The 21,161-nt window shown below is 45.1% G+C and overlaps 1 protein-coding gene across 1 annotated transcript in view; it reads left to right on the top strand.

The window, feature by feature from the left end:
• The window catches only part of LOC147906018 (haloacid dehalogenase-like hydrolase family protein), a 279,546-nt gene that overhangs the window by 128,744 nt on the left and 129,641 nt on the right, over positions 1-21,161 (top strand). Inside the window, exons 20-24 of the mRNA XM_087383974.1 lie at positions 14,627-14,720; positions 17,648-17,805; positions 18,407-18,456; positions 18,548-18,669; positions 18,807-18,914. Of these exons, the coding sequence (XP_087240100.1) occupies positions 14,627-14,720; positions 17,648-17,805; positions 18,407-18,456; positions 18,548-18,669; positions 18,807-18,914 (532 nt within the window). The remainder of the gene's footprint in view (positions 1-14,626; positions 14,721-17,647; positions 17,806-18,406; positions 18,457-18,547; positions 18,670-18,806; positions 18,915-21,161) is intronic.

Here is a 21,161-nt window from a genome sequence, read left to right as displayed (position 1 = left end):
GAGAAGGAGATCTTTTGATGGGAGCTCTGGAGCAAGGGAGAGCGGCTGCAGCGTGGATGTGATTACAGACTGCAGGGTCTGGAGAGAGGCCAAAAATATACGCGACATAGGAGAATGTTCAGGGGAGAGAGAGCTTGGAGAGCAGATGGAGCGTGTTGCTACTACAGTGGAGAGGTCCGACGAATGGGCTATTTCCTTGGGTGGCTGGCAGAGAGACGTTGCTACGTCATGTGGGAGCTCCTTGATGTCGAGGGGACGGTTGCTTTGGGGAGCTTTTGAGATTGAGGAGGATCACGCTGGTGAGTGAGAGGATAGTACGCGATAAGAGACCGGGGGCTCTTGCTGAAGAGGTCGACGGATGCTTGAATGCAGGCTTGGGAAGAATACCTTGGGTGTGAAGGGCAGAGGTTCGTAGTGGGGGGAAGGAGAATTGTGAAGCCTTGGGGTCCATGAGTGCTCCATGAGCAAGCCACATGCTGGGAGTTTCTAAGAGGGCATTGCAATGAATTAGCGGAGTGAACCTTGGGCGATAAGATTTCAATAGGAGGTGGCTGTGTGAGTAGGAGGATCATTGCGTGAAGGCCAATATCAGATAACGGGAGCGCAACAGCGTGCTAGGCTGGTTAGCCTTCATATGAGCAGAGAGTAATCCACAAGGATGAAGGTGGAGAGGCTTGACTTCGTGGGTCCTTGAATGAAGACAGTGTGGTATGTGAATAGTTCCATGTAATGGCTTGAAGGTCATAGTGTATGCTCAGCTGGTTGTAGGAATCCCATACCTATCACTGATTATAGAAGGAGACCTTGTAGTGATGACAAGACTATGGACAATAAGGTGGTCAGGATGTGCTCATGGTTGTTATGCAGTTCTGAAGTGTCATTTTCTGGAGTTTTATGGTTCATGGGTCATCTATGTATTTCCTGAGCTTGAGCTCAGTTGGTAAGAGCTTGTGTTGGACTGTGTGGTCCACTGGGTTTTTGTTTGAGGTTGTCTGGCTTCTGGAGAAAATGTGGCCAGAGTGTGAGTTGTATCAGAAGGTATGTGTAGAGAGAAGGATGTTGAATGAAAGTTTTTTTCCTTGTGACTGTGTTGTTCGGGTGTTTTAAACGTGGATGAGGGTGGCTGTGAAGGCGGATTGGGCTCTACCACTTTTGTCCATCCAACGGATAAAGGTGGATTTCGGGTTCGAAGCTTGAGGGCGAGCTTGTCCACCCACGAGTCACCAAATGTTGCCTTTAATCTATTGACATCTGACAAGGGGACTGGCTCAACACATGAAATGACCTAGTGCTCATTCATTAAGAGTGAGGATCCATTCACCACATCAAATATGACAGAGTTCTGAGGCATTTTTCTATAACTAGGTTTCGGAAACTAGGTTCAGCGGCCAAGACCTGGTTCTAAACCAAAGGACAAAGCATGTACATAAAATCTCAAGGTCATACTCCATAGGCACCATAATGATGGGGTCTGAGAAAGTCATCATACCCCGCCTTGACCTCCATCTCACAGCATGGTTGAAGGAAACATGGTGAGTGTGTGTGAGAGAGAGAGAGTCAATGTGTGTGTGACAAGCACAAGCGGTGAGAGAGAGAGGTATGTGTGGAAGAGAGAGAGAGAGAGAGGTGTGTGAGCTCTAGAGCCTCAAGCAACCAGCCCGTGAGCCTCAGCTCCCAGTTGCGCTGCATCAGAGCCCAAAAACCGCTGATCTGGAGCATTTATCACCTGCTGGACCTGCTCCCAGTCCATCTCCGGTTCCTGGATCATTTTCACGTAGGGTTTTGCTTGCGGACTACATCTACGCGCTGACTTTGAAGGCTTTTGCTCCCGTTTTTCTCCTCTTCAGTCTTTGGGTCTGCTGCACCTTTCCCATCGCCAAAATCTTCCCTTTTCCTCTGAAATATAGTTCATCTGGGTTTTTTAACTGGTTTTTCTCTCTTTTTCCTCTATAAAGCTGTTTATTATCTTCTCTCAACCTCTACATCCCTCTTTCCCTTCTATCTCCTGACAAATATACTCTTTTTCTCTTCTCTGTGGGCTTCCTGTGAACATTTTTTTGGGACTGGTTTTTTTCCTCCACTACCCCTTTACAGGTACCTCCTTTCTGAGTTCCACTTTTTACAAAGCTATGGCTGAATATAGGTTAGCTCAGCCAAGGAAGAGATGCTATTGTGGCCAGCAATAAACTAATAAATCAGATGTCTATTCAGAAGTTAAAGAGCAGGAAGCAGTAGTACATAACAAGAAGATACTACGCATTGGGGGGTTGCCCAAGGATTGCTGTGGCAGCTCTAGTGAGGATGTAGCTCTCAGAGAAGATGAGAAAAGAATATGCCTCAAGAAGAATATACCTCAAATTGAATGGAATGAAAACCACATTAGCTACATCGCTCAAAAGGGAGCACAAATGGAGGTTTATTTCATTGAAAGGATAGAGAGAGTCAATATCCTCTGACAGACAAATAAGCTGAAAGGTACAAAGATATGGATATCTGAGGAGCTCACTTCGACTCAGCTCAAACAAAGGAATAGTGAACTCACCAAAGTCAAGGACGCATGTAAAGCTGGAAAATGGGTAGTAAAGTCAAGGACCCATTTTGGACTGGCTCCGACCCCATCTCCTTTACTTCCATCTCCCCCATCACTTCCGGTTACCTCCCTTGCCTCAATCCCAACCCTTTCCTACCCACCTCCTCTACTCAATCCTCCTCCTCCCCCTCCTTCAGCTTCACCTCCTCCTCTTGCTCCCGTTCATTCCTCCCTAGCCCTTTCCCTTGCTTATTCCTCCCCTCTCCTAGTCCCTACCCATCCTCTTCCTTCCTCTTCCTCCCCTCCCCTAGTCCCTACCCATCCTCTTCCTTCCTCTTCCTCCCCTTCCCTATTCCCTACCCAGCCTCTTCCCTCCTCTTCTTCCCCTCCCCTAGTCCCTACCCAGCTTCTTCCCACCTCTCCCCACCGACCTCCCTTTCAGCCCCTTCCTCCCCTAGTGTAGGCTCTTCTTCGGTCCCTGACTCCCTACTTCCTTCTACCGGATCTCTCTCTTCAGGACCTCCATTTTCTGCACCCCTCCTTTACTCACCTTCTTACCCTCTTACCCCCTCATCCTTGTACCCCCTCTCCCCTTCACCCTCCACAGCGGAAGCAGTCCTGGCAGATAATCTGCGCTTGAGAGATTTAGTTATGCAGTGCATGGAGACTTGCAGACTTCAGGGCGCTGCGATTTAGTCTCTCACAGCACAGATACACACACTGACTGATCAGCTATCGATAGTTGAGAGTCATAGATCTGATCAGGACTCCCATATTCGCCAGCTTCATACCAGAGATATTGATCGGGACATCCAGTTACGGACACATGCTGAGCGCATAGTGCAGCTGGAGGCACGCATTCAGGAGCATGTTGTGGCATGCGATGATCGCCTCCAGCAGCTGCATGTAGCTCCTCCAGCTAGTGCAGCAGTTGAGGAGAGGTTGGCCACACTGCAGACAGAGGTACAAAAGACCTCAGAGTGGGTGGACGTTGTGCGTAGAGCCCCACAGGCCCAGCAGACCACAGTCTCTGAGACTATTGCCGAGAGTCAGCGGCGAGCTTAGAAGGCCCTCAACATCCGCATCCGCGGAGTTGAGCGATCAGATACGAGATCAGCCATGGATCAGGCGACAGATTTCATATCTGGGACACTCGGAGTTCAGGATCATGGCATAGTAGCTGCATATCGAGTGGGCCGGGATCCAGCACGGCACCAGCCACTTATCATCAGATTCAGAGATGCTGAGGCCCGTCTTGCAGTATTACGAAGGAGATCCAGATTGAGGGACCATCCACAGATTCACATGGATGAGGACCTTACAGCTCTTCAGTGGGAGGAGCATAGACGTCTCATTGCACAGAGGGATGTTGCCCGTCGTGAGGGCAAGTGGGCCGTGATCAGAGAGGGCAGACTTTTGATAGGAGCTATGCGATCTAGACCGGCTGGAGCCCACAGTTGACGACACGAGGCCTAGGGACACGTAGCCTGCCAGATAGCTTGAGTTTCACAGTTTGGAACTGTAATGGTTCCCTCACAGCTCAGCCTGGCAACTTACGAGAGGCCTTTTTTGATCAGGACATCGTCTTCTTTACAGAGACCCATGAGAGCCTAGAGAGAGGCTTGCCGCAGGTGACAAGGTATGCCTGGGAGTCTGTCTTTCGACAGCAGACTAGACGATCAGGAGGAGTTAGAGGATCTGGCGGTGTGGCAGTTCTTTATAGAGAGCATCTCAGATCGATACTCACAGTCATGAGGAGAGACCATCGGGCCAGATATCTTTGGGTACGGATCAGGAGACCCCCCCTGAGAGACTTGTTTATTGCAGTATGCTACTTTCCCCCGAGACAGTCTCGTTATGCCTCAGATGGACCAGGACAGTCACCTTTTGAGGATTTGTCAGCCGATGTATTGGAGTACTCACGCCGCGGAGAGGTCATCCTTTTAGGAGACTTCAACGCGAGGACATCAGATAGACAGGCAGAGATTTTGGACTTTGCTGAGGATCCAGTCTTAGTTCCAGCTGCCCCAGATGAGAGTTTTCCACGCTTATCTTCAAATAGAGGGGTAGAGGTGACAGAATAAGGACATCGCCTATTGGAGCTTCTCTCATCGCACGGCATGGTCATTTATAATGGACTTCGACAGTGGCCGCATTCATCCACAGCCACATGTTTTCCCTTCGCGGGTGGTGGTACGAGCGTCATTGATTACGTCTTGGGTCCCCCGACTTTAATCCCTTTTGTACATAACCTCACAGTCGACCCTTTTATGCCTTCAGCCGATCATGCACGTCTGCACTTTATTCTTACCCAGATTCCTCATGCCCCCCCTTCTAGACATCATGAGCGTCAGCCATACTATGAGGTTCATTTTGACCACCAGTTTGATGATAGTTATAGCCAGCACCTGAGTGGTCTTCTTCGTCCGCACCTTCTCGATGCCCTACCCTCCACACAGGATCAGTGGGACCTTGTACATACCTCCATCATCTCGGGAGCCCACAAGTCCTTCCCCGTCACTTGCCACACATCCAGTCCTCCACCAGTCGGTCTTGTGCCTTGTAATGGATGGTATGATGAGGAGTGTAAAGAACTCCGCAGGAAGCTTCGCCTTGAGACACAGGAGAAGTCTCCCCTCCTCATTGAGACCAAGAAGAGTTACAAGCGTTTGGTGCGACGCAAAAAGTGCCAATTTCTAGCCCGGAATGAGGAGGAGCTGAGAAGTTTACTTTTCAGCTGTGATTCCAAGGAATTCTGGAAGAAATTCCTTCGCTTGAAATCTCAAACTCCTCTTACAGACCCGCAAGTTTGGCTTGCCTATACTTCCACTTTATATGATATTCCAGACCAGCCACAGATCGACTTATCCCATGTGCCTAGACCCACCTCCTCTGCCTTATTCTCATCCAATAGTGTCCGAGCAGCAGCTCATCGTTTGAAGACTGGGAGAGCTAAGGACCATGATGGATTGCAAGCGGAGTATGTAATCCATGGGATTGATGCCTTAGCTACAGTCCTCTCCCGTCTTTTTAACGAGTCCATTTGTACAGGTCTTCCACCTAGTTGGCTAGAAAATACTATAGTACCCATACACAAGTCGGGGGATCCTTTGGAGGCGTCGAACTACAGGACCATTATGATTGGCCATGTCATGGCCAAGATTTATGCGACCATTCTAGAAGGACATATAAATGACCATGCCGAGGCGACAGGCATGAGAGCTAGAGGGCAGGCAAGATTTCGTGCAGAGCACTCGACTCTAGATCATATCTTCACACTCAAGGCTTTGATTGAGGAGGCGAAGTCACATAAGCAACGGCTCTATTGTTGCTTCGTGGACTTCAGAAAGGCATTTGACACTGTGCCGCGTTTCAGACTCTTCCAGCGACTTCGTGACTTGGGATTCAATGGGGAGATTCAATGGGCGATCATGGCCTTGTATGAGAGAGTCACAGGTAGAGTCAGGACACGGGTGGGGCTGTCGGGGGAAGTACGCAGTACGATAGGGGTGAAGCAGGGGTGTCCTTTGTCTCCGACACTCTTTGGTCTCTATATCGATGAGTTAGAGATGTACATACAGACGATGGGTGGTACAGGTTCTTTACTGGCAGGATCCACGATACCGATTCTCCTCTATGCAGATGACGTGGTTCTTATTTCTTCCTCCCAGCAGGGTTTACAGGCACATCTCCATGCACTCCACAGCTTTTGTCAGGACAGAGGGTTGTCTGTAAACCTTGGGAAGACCAAAGTCATGGTCTTCAACACGTCATACCAGGTTTATAGGAGAGGCGAGTTCTCTTTCACATTTGATGGGCAGGAGGTGGAGCTAGTCAGGGAGTATACATATTTGGGTGCCACATTTAGAGGTCCAGTCTTCACCATGATGCATGCAGCACGAGATAGGATCAGTAGAGGGTATGCCGCCTTGGCTCTTCTCGAGAGGCAGTGTGCACAGTCACATTTTCAGCATCCCGACACGAAGTCCTTACTTTTCGATACGTTGGTGAGACTTGCAGTCATGTATGCTAGCCCCTTTTGGGCAGGAGATCTCAGTGTTGCAGATTGGAGACGAGTAGAGAGGTTACAGATCATCATGTTCTCCAGATTGATCAGAGCGAAGCCCACGGTACCGCATTAGATTACGTTCGCAGAGTTCGGAGCTACACCCCTAGCGCTAGATGCAGCATTTCAGTCAGCTACATACTTGCATAGGATCAGGGCGCTCGGAGACTCAGCAGCAGGCAAAGCACGATTACCGTGGCTAGCACTGACATCCTCGCAAATGTTAGCGGAGAGAGGTCATACTTTTTGTTGGTACCACACACTCTCCACATGGCTCACCTCGCCGGGCTTGGATATGGATAGGCTGCCACCATTTCGATACAGCATATATGCCCCTCGCCTCCCTCTCACTAAACATGAGCTCAGCCAGGTTATCAGGGCAGATTTGTTGCAGCTACACACGTTTCGCACTTGGGTTCATCCCACGGAGCTTCCTACGAAGATGGCCACATATCGTGACCATTTTCTCAGGATTTCAGAGCATGGCTTCATCATATCCCCATGATATATCGGCGTTCATATGTCGCACTCACTCAGGGGCCAGCTCAGGGTATCTTCCCATAGATTAGACGTTGAGGCTGGCAGGATGCGTCGTACAGCTACCGGACATAGACCCAGGCGAGAGACTAGGATATGCCCTTGTTGCACTATGGGGGAGGTGGAGACTGAGGAGCACTTTGTTTGCAGATGCCCTTTATATTATGAGATCCGTGGCAGATTTCACTGCTTATTTGGGCACGGATTTGGACCTCTCTCTCGGATTATGGAGTATGAGGATCAGTATTGCTTAGCGTTGTTCATCAAGGAGATCACCAGATACAGAGAGAGATTCCTCAGAGAGCACCGTCGCATCCCTGCCAGAGACCTGGTTATTCATGAGGAGCAGGACGAGGCGCAGGACCATGAGCACAGAGATAGCCCATCTTGCCAGAGAGCACCGATGGTTCCACCCTGAGGATGTACATATGACATGATCCGGCAGCACCGCAGGATGATCTTACACAGAGGCCGTACCCGTCGCTTTATTTCTAGACGACGGAGGATGATGGCAGATTTTCGGAGGAGATTGCTCCATGGAGACTTGGCACCGCCAGCAGCCCATTTGACACTTGCCCAGATCTTCACACTCATGGCAGGAGGCATGGTCGATGGCCATGACTTCCATCATTTTTTTGGATCACAGACCCCTTACGGAAGACGATGTTCCTCATATTTCATATTTTACATTTTGTATCTAGGCATTTTTGGTACTCTATTTCATTTCATTTTGTATCTAGGATTTTTGTAGCCATTTTTGGCATCTTAGCGGTATTACGATGAGGCCACCTAGTTGGCGCATCGTTGGTGATGTATTTTCCTTTCGGATGATTTTGTGTCCCATACGCCATGTATGGCCTTCCGTGGACCTTTAATAAAATTTCTTTCTTTCTTTCTTTCTTTCTTTCTTTCTCTCTCTCTCTCTCTCTCTCTCTCTCTCTCTCTCCCCACCCCCCCCCCCCCGCCCCGCGCTCTCTCTCTCTCAAGTGAATGAAAAGCTCGCAAACTTCATGAAATTTGAAAAAGATCATGACAAAAAGCTCACTAAAAAATCACACATAACATGATCAATGCGCGTAAGGTTAGTATGGCATTGAAAGAAAAGAATTATAAATTACAGCTTTTAGGCTCAACAAAAGATATGTTGTGGCTGTATGATACTATATTAGGTGGTATAAGAAGGCTACTTTTGGGCTGGCTGGTTATACTCAAAGATTGTGAATGATACTTTAAACTTCTTTTTCTGGCTCATTAGTGGCAGCCAGATTTGTTGTTTTCTCCAAGAACAAGACCAATTATAACCAAGCTGTAAAACAACATGACCAATGTGCTAGGTTAATATGACATTGAAAGAAAAGAGTTGTAAACTTATAGCATTCAGGTTCAACAAAAGATATGGTGTAGCTATATGCTACTATAATAGGTCATACGAGAAGACTACTTTTTGATTGGCTGGTTACAATCAGAGATTGTGAATAAGACTTCAAACTTCTTTTTTGGTTAATTAGTGACAGCCTGATTTGGATTAATGTTCTGATGAAGGTCTATATGTATTATGATGAAGATAATGGTTACTCACCATCTTGTGCTACTTGTTGGCACAGCCTCCTTGATTGCTAGGACTACTTTTCTTGTTCTTTCTCCTTGTGTCCACCACAACGAAACTTTAGGTGAAACACCAACTCTCAAGAAACACACAAGAATCCCAAGTTGACCAAAGGCTATGTTCTAAGCCCTATTAAGCGCTTCATATGGAGTTGCAAAAGCACGATTCCCAGTGAATAGCTTAATAAACTAGAATTTCAAGTGAATAGCTTAACAAATTCTAGTGAATAGTGTAATAAACTAGGATTTCAAAAGCCATGGAAACTAAAAACATCCACATCCATGTCATTCACGTTCACACAAAGGAGAAAAAGAGACTTCAGCACCCAATGGGGTGTGAATGAGACGCAACCCCTACCAAGGCTAATCCGTGGTAAGTTTTTATTCCAGTGATGCAAGGCTTCAATTACAATAGCAATCGAGAACCTCAAACAAAACCGAAGGGGACTTAGAAGTCCTATAACATACATCCAAAGTTTTATAATGTGGTGTCCAAAATAGATAACCCAATATAATAAAAGAGCAACTAGCAATCGTGATAGATATCAGGTGTAGAAGAGGCCCAAGATACTCCGGGGACAGTCTAATCTCAAAAAATTTCCAAGGCCGAGATAGATTCTCTACATGGGCACTAGTCTATCTCTGAGACACTAAAAAACCTGAATTCCACATTAGTAGGTAAATAACTAGATTTCTTTCAACCAAACCTAATTAAAATCATTAGAGCATGTTAGATTAGGTTAGGAATGAGTAGAATTACCTCCCGAAGCAAATATAGGTAGAATCATTGTGCAAAAAAGCAAATTGATGTTAAGGCCAATCCCCTCCACCTTGAGGCTTTGTAAGAACATTGGATGCATTCCAACCAGCCATAGGGGTCCTGTCATCACACAAGGCATATCACAACCACGGCACTAGGATTGACCAAGTGACTCTTGGTGTTGTTGTATCTGAGCCATTTTCTCAAGTAGAAGAATAAGGTTGTCAACAATTGACATGGACTTTTCTTTAGTACAGAGGTCATCAAGACACTTGGCCCCCCCTATCAAAGAACGTTTTATCAAATGTTACCACAAGGCACTCCATAGCATTTGGTATTCAGTGTGATGGTGTGTTGATTAAGAGATGACAAATGACTATCATTGTTGCCCTGTGTCATGTGTCTCCATTGTCATGTGCGGTCATCTGTGGCAATTAAGCATTAAATGCTTGACTGAAGGTTGTGTGCGCTAAGTCTATGGTTTGGGGATTAATTGCCTTGGTCTAAGTTTTGGGGGGGGACGAGCATTTTTTGAGCAAAATCTTTCGAGCGTCCGAGCGAAGGAAAAAAAAAGCTTCCAACTATACAAAAATATGGCAAAAATGGATCAGAAGTCAACATAAATTCACTTAGAAATATGCAAAGTATTATAGCAATACCTATTTTATACACGAATCTTTACGTGAATCTTTGGGAATGGTGAGAACAGAATGGGATGGCTTTTGAAGAAACCCACATATAGAGTAGACTTCTCCATGAAAGTTCCCTTATGATCCTTCTTATGACTTTTACTTAATAGGGGGTGACATTGAAAAATCTCTCTCAACCAATCTTCATGAAAGGGATCCTCCAAAGAAAACTCATTGAAGCAAGCCATCAAGGTAGTTTCGCCAGTGAAACCCCTTTGAAGTAGTCTTCCAAGGTAGTTTCGCTGGCGAAACTACCTTGGACAGCACTTTTAAAAGTGACATAACTTTCACATCCAATGTCCAAATATAGTCATTCAGCCACTCAAATTGATCGGGAAACCCCATTTGAGCACATCTATGGGGTTATATTTTGAAAAATCTTGCATATATAGTATCAAATATTACATGCATTTTATGAAAGTGATATTTAAGCCCAAGTTAATACTTGTTTATAGTAATTTAAACTTCTTTAAAAATATATCCATAAATATCTTGTTATTAATACTATTAAAACAATAGAAAGATATTGCCATATGATATAAATGTGTTTAATAAGTAATTATTTATGTATAGTATTATTACATTGAGAGTGATTATGAGGGATGTTTCTTAAAGGAATTATTTTTCAACACTTTTTTAAGGTAATAACAAGGGTACAAATGAATGTCTATGAATAAGAAGATTTATGTCATGTAAAAATGAATGAGTGACTAGTCTGTATAAAATAAAAGTGAAAATACCATGTTTCCTAAAGAAATACTATTTTTTAAATCTCTTGAAAAACACGCTCGGATAAACCTGCTCATAGTTTTTGCTCGTAAAATTGATGCATCCGTTTTGGGGGAAGGGAACTCTTCATTGATCACAAATTTTTTTCAAATTTGTCATCCTACACATTTATTGGAACTTGGGTTTCATACCCCCAATGCTAGGGATTTATTTTAACGTGTCCTCTTTTTGCTTCTTGCTTACTTCCACATGAGCTAGCTTCTTCTTGCACAATTTAGGCCTCCATTCTATATATATGATATGGGGAACAAAAATATCAAGGAACATATATGGAAATGGAGAAGAGGTTAATGTTCAAAATCATTAGTGTGTCTATGGATTAACATTAACGACCAAATCATAAGTGGAGGAAAAGTACACACATAGAATAATAGATGAGAGGAATAAAAGGTTGGATTAAGAAGTAATGGCTAAAGGGGTGGTGGGGAGTATCAATAAAGGTGACAAATAATGAAACTAAGTGATAGATATCGTACTTATGATGTGAACTACGTTCCCCTAGCAAAGCATTTTAATGAAGCGGCTCGCACCAGCTTTCCTCACACTTGGACTCTTAGCACGATCATTGCCATTCACAAGGCAAGGGATCCCATGAATCGGAAAACTGCAGGACCATTATGATTGGGCAGGTCATCTCTAAGATCTATGCATCAATGCTCAACACACAGTTTAGCCGAGAGCTCTAGGGACTCAAGGCCTAGGAACTGGCAAGCTTTTGGAATGATCATGCGACTCCAGATCACATATCAACACTCAGATGTGTCATCAAGGAGGCTAGAGCATGGAGACAGAGGGTTTATTGCTGCTTTGTGGATTTATGCAAAGCTTTTGACATAGTGCGGCGAGATCGCCTCATAAGGCATTTGTAGGATCTAGGGTATGTTCGAGAGATCATCTGGGTAGTCATGGCATTCTAAGAGAGGGTCTTAGATAGGGTTTGACAGGTGCAGGGTGGACCAAGGAGATCATGAGCACTAATGGTTTTAAACTAGGTTGTCCATCATCACCAACCTTGTTTGACCTCTACAAAGATGATCTCGAAACTGTCAATCGTGCACTAGGGGCGGCAAGCTGCTCTGTCATCGGCTATTTTCTACTTGATTCAAATCCTCCTGTATCAAACGATGCGGTCTTACTCTCATCCTTAGCATAGGGCCTCTTGTGACACTTAGATGCACTTCATACCTTCCGCGAGACACATGACTTGAAGGTCAACGTTGGTAAAACCAAGGTCATGCTCTTTGAGCACCCATGGACAGAGAGCATTTCACACTAGAGAGATTGTCACATTCTATACATACTTAGGGGTTCTCTTCTCTGGCCCGATTTTCACCATGCAACCATCAACGTGCATCCAATTGAGCAGGGCGTGCGCCACACTTGCTAGACTTTATTGACAATTGCTTTCACTCTTATTTCCAGGAACCTTGGATCAAGTCTCTTCTCTTCGACCCCTCATCTTCCCTACAGGTATGTATTGCAGTCCTTGTTGGGGTCCCGACATCAAAGAGGTCGATTGGGCTCCCTTGCTGTCAGGGATGATCCGTAATAAGTCATCCCTCCCACCTCGGCGGGTAGTCCTAGATCAGTTCGGAGCATCCCCACTATAGCTTCACACAGCATTCTAGTTTAACGCATACCTCAACTGAGTAAGGATTATGGCTCTGATAGCTTAGGCCGAAGTAGGCTACCATGGCTAGCCCTGTCTTCATCTATGACTTTAGCAATTGAGGGTGATCAGAGGTGTTGGCACGCATGTACATGTAGATGGTTTGAGAGTCTACTTCCAGTATAGACCAAGACCCCTCTCTTTCACTCAAATATCACGAGTCAACATGTTTTTCCTAAAGGATCCCTTACAGCTACATTCATTCAAGATCTAGTTGGCACCCGCCGATGAGCTTCATGTGAGACTCAGCTTCTCTAGGGATCATTGCTTGGGGATTCTAAAGAAGGGATTCATTGACCCACTAGGATATACATGGATCAACCTCTCTCGTCTCTTGAGAATATAGATTAAGCAATTCCGTGTCTCATCGCACCACCTACGCATCGAAAGTGGGCAGACTGAGGACATCCTAGAGAGGGTCGCATTTATACTCGAAGTGATTGGTAGGAGATCAAGTCATGAGGAGCACTTCGCTTTCAAATGCCCTGTGTACTATGAGATTCAAGGTCATTACCATTGTCTCTTAAGGATATCGATTGGGCAATTCCGTGTCTCATGGCACGGCTACGCATTGAAAGTGGGCAGACTGAGCGCATCCTAGAGAGGGTCGCATTTGTACTCAAAATGATTGGCAGAAGATCAAGTCGTGAGGAGCACTTCGCTTTTAAATGTCCTGTGTACTATGAGATTCAATGTCATTACCATTGTCTCTTCAGGGATAGTCTCAGACCCTCTCTAGTTTGTTAGGCGAGATAAGGGTATACAGCCAGACCCCACTCAAAGAACGATCATTGAGTTTTTCTAGCGAGACAACATGGACTAGCTAGCCCCAGAGAGATGGCAGAGCCAAGGTCCAGAGCAAGAAACGCAGCGGACTCAACAACAGGTCGACACACAGATCAGGCTTGGGGACCTCCCTTCCATGTTTACCAAATGGAAGGCACGGGCGAAGGGTGTAACATTGGCACTTGTCCGATGTAGGGCCACAGCTAGTAGACTGTAGCAGACCACACATACCGACCGTCACCAGCTCTCTACCATAGGTTTCATGCCATAGCAACCTCGTATACCGGGCTCTCCCCTTGGGCTTGACCCCTTTGCTAACCTCTAAGGATGATTGTGGTGGTGATGCCACAACACAATTTCCATCCTCTCCACGAACTTAGACAGTTTTATGTATTAGTGTTTCTATAGTTATGTTGTATTCGTCTTGGATGTGGATGCCCACTTAGAGGCTCCACCCATTCAGCTCATTGTATCAAGTTCTTTCAATGTCATAGACACTTTTGTCTTTAGAAGACGTTTAATAAACTTTATTTCTTTCTTAGCTTTGTAATGGAGCCCTCTCTAAGCTTGTAGTAAGGGTGCATGGGAAGATTTAATGGTCTTTACCGTACCAAGAATATCTTTTTGTGGGATAGTCCTCGGCATGCGCTAGCTGTAGGCAATCCTCCTAGCATATGAGGCATGCATTTGAAGATATTTAAATAAAACCATCCTTCATGATTTCTGTATAAATATCACTTTGAGAAAAATGTATAGGCTCAATGCATATGCCCATACATAGCGTAGTTCAAGAGAACCAATTTGATTATCTCCTTCCTGTCTAAGTAATATATGTGCATGGTAGGGTAATATAGAGTGCACTAGAAGGATAGCAACCCAAAAAATGTAGAGATGCAAGAACCATCGTGTCTCATCCCCTATCTAACAATTGGGAAGAGGAAGACAACATAAGCACAAAGGGTCTACCACAGCCCATTCCATGGACTCTCAATAATGATGGTTTGGAAGGCTTCATCTAAGTTTATACAGGACTGTTCTTTCAGATCACTGGCATGGGCCCTACTTCTTTGCCATGACTAAACTCTAGCATGTCTCCTTATGCCTCAAAGAAAAGTTCCAATGTGAATTCTGTTTCTGGTAATATTTGCTTATCTTGAGTTTAGTTATGACTGATAGTTATCCACTTTGTTTGCAGGGAAGTTGACCTCGTGAATGAAATGGTCCGTACACTTGCAGGAAATGGGGTTAAGGGATCTGACTACAAAGGTGGAAAACGAGGAACTTCACAGGTAATTCTGTACAATTTTACAATCCGTCATGGTTGATTTGTATAGCGTACACTTTTGGATTCTAAATGTCAACTTTGAATTATGATGCTTGACATGTAAATTTATGAGCATGGCTATTAGTTTTTTCTTGCGTGTGGTTTTTAATTGAAAGCTAGAATAGTTGTATAATATAAAGGGATTCAAAAGAAATTCTAAGCAGCAAAATTTTTGCTCGTATTTATCTGAGAAGAATGATTTCGGTGGATATTACCCAAAGTTTGACATGGAGATTGTCTTCTTGCCTCTGATATGAAATAAATGTGTCATTACTGGCATCTTGGAAATCAATCAGTTCGTTTATCTGTGCATGGTTTAATCTTGAGACATTTGTCGTTACAAAGGAAAGCGTCTAGAGGAGGATCCTAGCCAAGACATCCTTGGAATGCTGTGGTGAATAGGGAAGGGTTCGCTTGGCGAGGGAAAGTGTCAGATCAGAAACATGATAGAAGGGGAAGAAGATGAAAGGATATGTGTCACAGCTTCTCATAGTAAATTTTAGATTTCAGAGCCTCAATTAAAGGGCATTTGACCAGGACTGTAAATTTCTTTTATGCACATAACTAGCTGACAATCTTGTCTAGGAAGTTGGTAATAGTTTCCTTAAATGGGGAGAATGAGTTATATCCTGATTTTGATCAATGAGAGGCAAGAGGCACGAGTGACAGGTTTTACCATACCATTGTCAAAATAATCCAAGCATATCATTTTACAAAGCTCATTTTAGTTCACTGTGTGGGGATAGGAAGCTGATCACGTGCTAGGGTGGAGCATGTGCATCGCTGCACTGCATTGGCCACTCCCCACAGGACATGTGCAGAGTATCTGATGATGAGTTAGCTCTGCTTGTTTTTTGCATCTATACTGAGTTAAGAGAAACGATGGCTCAAAATCTGGGAAGTAGTGTTTATCTTGGTGCATGTTGAGGTTCTTAGCGTAATGCAGCTGCACAATTTGAAAAGGTGAGCCATAAGATGTGGCATTTGTCTCTTCTTAATTGGAAGCTTACAAATACATTTGGCACATCCCTTGCATTAAGCCCACTGTGCTAATCATAGAAATCGGGCTGGTATCATGTCCACTTTGTCTGTAAGTGATGCACATGGGAATCATCTGCCTATAGCCAGTACATTGAGATAATGGTGACTGAATGTTTGTGCACAGCTCTAACCAAGCTCGTGTGTGAGTTGACATGGAAAATTATACTATGATGGCCTCTGTATTCTCGTTCGGTCAATGAATCAAATGGATAAGACACAGCAGTGCAAGAATCTGTGTGACGAGCATCAGATGAACAGCTAGTTCTCTTCCGTAAAGACATGAACAATGACTCAATCTTTTAGTTGTGACATTCAGTCTTTATAGTTTAAAAATAGAGCCTTGGTCATGAACTTGGCACGCTATAAAGCTATCCACAGCAGATGTCAACTAAGAATGCCTTGTCTGACAGACCTTTGTCAACATGAAAATGAATGGAGTAGCTTGAAGTCACATGGGATCATACAACAAGAGAAGACAGTTCCCTCCTCAGGCATCCCTTTGTTGTATGAACAGTGCAAAACGAATCCCTATTGAGGGGACTTGTTGTCTGCTCGCCCATTTGCTGACAATACATTCTCTCAAACATCCTTTTCATTAGCTTCATGTGATTTGTAACCAAGATCATAATCCAGCCCCAAATGTGCATATCCAAGTCCTCTCTTAGAAAATTTTCGGCTGTGACAGGACATACCCGTTGTAGGGAGGGGATTCTCACTGACAATGCACCAATCAATCTACAATCCTCACAAGAGGGCCCCAACCTACCAGCAAGCCAAGACACCAAGCCCCCCCCCCCCACCCTTTCAAAAAACAAAAAAGTTGGACCTACCCATCCTCAACATAGGTACTACTGCAATGATTCCGGTACAGTTCTGCGTAAATCCTCCTTTTCTCTGCAGTTCACTGCAACATCCTGGGCCGAATACGTGAATCGGAGGGAAAGCTTTCTGTGCTGGTCATACAGCATCTGAAGCTCGGCATGAATGACCCGGATATGCTGCTCTGCAGTCCTGAGATCTTGGCAAATCATGGTGTAACCAAATAGCTGAAGGGTTAGTATCAACATCATCACAAAAGAATCTGTTTCTAGCTACCCAAAGTAACCATAAAGTGTTTGCTCTGAGTAAGGTCTACTCCTTCTTAAGCATCCCTTTGGCATCTCCCAACAAACAAACATCCCAATTGCACCTTATTCCTGTTAGCATCTTTAGTTGTCCTCCACGTTTGCCTGGCTAGTGAACAAACCAGTACTCAGTCTGACCATGGCACTTTTGCAACAACCATCTGACTTCCCAATTCTGAGTGATCTGGCATGTGTCTAAAGGGCTCGATGCAGTATGAGCCATGTAAGAACACCTTGCTTTTCAGGAATCTCTCTTGCCTCTTTTCAGTATGAGCCATGTAAGACAGGAAGATGTTCTCTCTTGCCTCTTTTTCTGCTCAAAGTCTTGCCATCCTCTCATGGTGGGATCTATGAATGAGCCTCCAACTAGTCCAATTGACCTTGGGAAGGAACTAGTCCAATATACTGGGTATCATGAGAGGACCAAGTTAGTGTTCAATTATGTGCCACGAAACACTAGTAGTGCTCCAAGTAAGGGGTTCCTCCCAATGAGATGGTGGACGCATTGACCTGGCAACCCAAATAATAAACAGTATATTGTTCCGAAATCCGTCCGAAACCACCATCTTGGCTACATTAGGAGTTATCCTGCATGCTATCATTGACGTATTTAATCTTTGACGTCTTCTTGTTTGAGAAAGCCTTGAAATGAGCTAGTCTCTGATGATAGAAGCTACAAACCAAGCATTATAATTCATAACATCTTTTATTTTGATGCCTTTGATAGGTTCTGAATTCTCCATGGGATGTTTGTTGTGAACCTGCCTCGGGCACTGTATATATTGCTATGGCTGGACAACATCAGATCTGGCAACATAATCTAGCAGATGGCATCACCAAGGTCTTCAGTGGTGACGGTTATGAACGCAATCTGAATGGTAAAAGGTATTAACCACTATGTCCATCAATGATGGCAGCATAAGTCAAAGCAATTTTGCATGTCTTCTGGATATGCATTTTTCTTCTTCAAAAGAGGCTTTAAGAAATGTATACTTTAAAATTTTATTGTAAAATTTGCCATATGACACCTTGTACCATCTTACCTAAGTTTGTAACCCAAAAAACCAGCCAGTGGTCTTCAGCACTGAGGTGGGTAGCTCATGTTTGCCTTGTATTTTCAAAGTTTGGATGAAGCAAGCCAAGGCTGAAATGGGATGCAATATTAGTTTCCCTTTTCTTCTTTCTTTTCTTTTTTGTATTTTGCAGGGCCGGAGGGGGGATGGTATCTGTAGCTTAGAAGTAGATATTTTAGAGCATCTCTGCTTCTATTAATGCAGTGTAGGAAGAAACTAGCCAGGGTCAAAATTGACTTTTGCGATGTATTGGGGCAAGGGATGCTCTTGACAGTCATTATATCATTCATATGAATGCATATTTTCTGTCCTAGGTCAAAAGATTGGCTTTCTGAAATGTATGGTAGGCAATTTCTGAGGTTGGCGTTTTTTCTGTATATGTCATTTTCTGAGTGTTGTGCTTTAATTCTCAGGGGTCAAGAAACATCATACGCTCAGCCTTCAGGCCTTTCTTTCTCTCCAGGTATAGTGGTCTGACACTCGAGCTAAATGTACTGTTATGAGAAGATTATTTCAATTTGTCTCTAACATCTGCAGCTCCGTGTATTTATTAGATATGAAGGAAATCTACGAGGCAGATAGTGAAAGCAGTTCTATTAGAGCAGTTAATTTGGTTACAGGAGGCTCAAAACTTCTTGCTGGTGGGGATCCTATGTTTCCTGATAATCTTTTCCAGGTAAACCAGAATTTCAATATGTGCTTGTACAGACATTTTAAGCCATGCTGATTTTTGGACATTATCCAAGAAAGAGAGTCTACTGCTTCACTTTGGCGAAGTGTTATTTATGACGCTGCTTTGGAAAAACAATCCAGTTTGGGGACAAAGATGATGTTGGCACAGCAGCTCAATTTCAGCATCCGTTGGGGGTACTTTATGGTACTGATGGACGAGTGTACATCGCAGATTCTTACAACCATAAGGTAAAAATTTTCAAGTACGTAATTTTGCATCTTTGTAGGAAGCGGTACATAAGTTTAAGAAATTCATTTAGTATTTTGTGTTTTAAATAATTCATTCATTCTGTAAATTCTTCTTTCATTCCTACATATGAGAGAGAGAGAGAGAGAAAGAAAGAAAGAAAGTGTATTATTGTCCACTAAAGGCCAAAATGGGCCCATGGGACATCAAGAACTCTGCATACAAGATAGCACAAAATCAACGTGCCACAAAGAAGAGGCATCGTCGAATATCATCTAAGTGCTACGCAATACAGTGCAAGTGAAAGTACATAATGTCAAATCTGAGCCTAAATACAAAGTAAACTAGATGCAAGGAAACCGCCCCTGGGTGCAAAATGGGGGGATGGGTGCAAAATGGGGAGAGAGAGAGAGAGAGAGAGAGAGAAAGAAAGAAAGAAAGAAAGTTTATTAAAGTCTTCGGGAGACCGTGAAGGTCTATGAGACTAAGGATAACTGATACAATGAGCATAACGGTGGCGGTCTCAAAATGGGCCAGCCAACCGTTTCTACAAAAAAGAGGTTATGAAGGACGGTGTGTCTAGTCGCGATACAAAAAATATGTGTCTACCTCCAGATGATACAAAAAAGAAGGGGGGGGCACCAAAAATGGGGCAGAAGGGGGAGATACAATATATATGTGCAGGTGGTGATTGTCAGAGACCAATCATAGAGGGGCCGTCAAATGGGAGGCCGGAAAAAGCCCTACGATAGATGATTGGCCTCTGACGTCACGCGGCCTAGTCGAGCTCGGTCGTCGGGGGCGGCGGGTGGCCCTGTGGATGAGGGCAACGGTAACCCCGGTGGGGCGGGGAGAGAGTAGAGACGAGATGTCATGGACCCGAATGTGTGAGTCTATCCGCTGGCGCAACTGTCGTGGCTTTGGCTCTCGCTCACGTCCGGGTGGTCGGCTAGACTGAGGAGAGGTATCCTGTGACTGGAAGAAATCAGTGATGGGCCGCTGGGTGTCCTCATGCTGTGTGCGCTGCGCGTGTCACCGTGCTCGGAGGGAGGTATCTCGGTGGCGAGTCATCTCATGTAAGAAAGCGGCTAGGCATCGCTGATCCGGGAACTGCAGCATGTGTGGGAGGGGGCCGACTCCATCGTGGAAGAGGCAGTGGTACCGGCCTCAAATGGCATAATAGATAGGACATCTAAAAGCTCTTGCAAGTCGCAAAGTGGGCAAAGGCGGCCCTCTCGTGGGATACCCTCTGCATGTCCGCTTTCGATCCGTAATTGGTGTGACGAAACCCTAAACTGACCGAGGAAGATCTGTAGCACATGTGGTAGATGAAGCTGTGTGTAACCCGGAGGTGTGATGAAGCCCTCCTGTGAGATCTGGAGGCAGTGTCGGCGGTAGAAGTCGAGCTTCACAGGAAGCTCGGAGTGAAGAAACCATGTCCGCCAGATGTGGAGCTGGAGCAGATCCGCTCGAATGAGCCGGTTGACCTCGTGGTCAGTGGGGGAGAGGGGAGATGGTGGAGCGTCGAGGCTGTACTGAAAAGGAGGCAACTGGTCTAAGTCGAGGCCCAGTCGGGTGAACCAACTGGAAAGACGACTATACCAGCATCGCTGGTCCCCATCAACGAATAAGGCCATAGAGGAGGATAGGGCTAGCCAAGGTAGGCGGAGGCGACCGTCGGCAGAGGAGCTGAAATCCCTGACTCTGTGGAGATAAGTGATAGCCTGGAAAGCCGCATCAAGCTGTAGGGGTGAGGCGCCGAACTCTGCTAGAATGATCTGGTGTGGTACCGATCGTTTGCTGCAGATCATCTGAGCAAACATCAGTATCTGTAGGTGCTCGACTCGAGCCCACTTTGTGTCTGAAAGGTCGGCTCCCCACCACGGGCTACCGTACATGCCTGCTGGGCGGACCAAAGAATCAAAAAGGAGAGACTTGGTCCGCGGGTCCTGGAAGTGGGAGTGGTAGCATTGTCGCTCGAGCCTGGCAAGAGCGGCATAGCCCCGGCTGATCCTGGCCTGTATGGCCGGGCGCATCGTGAAGATCGGGCCTGAGATGACAACGCCCAAGTATGTGTAAGGGTCAACTATCTCAACAGGGTCGCCGACGAAGAGGAACTCCTCTTGGTGCATAGTGGGTCTTGAAGTATTGAAGATCATCACCTTGGTTTTCCCAAGGTTGACCTTCAAGTCATGTGTATCACAGAAGACCTGAAGTCCATCCAGGTGTCGCTGAAGACTAGTAGCAGA

The sequence above is a fragment of the Dipteris shenzhenensis genome, chromosome 1, assembly GCF_047967505.1.
Source record: "Dipteris shenzhenensis isolate YYH24624 ecotype China chromosome 1, Dip_SZ_1.0, whole genome shotgun sequence".
Taxonomy (NCBI): Eukaryota; Viridiplantae; Streptophyta; class Polypodiopsida; order Gleicheniales; family Dipteridaceae; genus Dipteris; species Dipteris shenzhenensis.
Note: the sequence above shows the minus strand (reverse complement) of the source record. Positions and strands in the feature narration are given on the sequence as shown.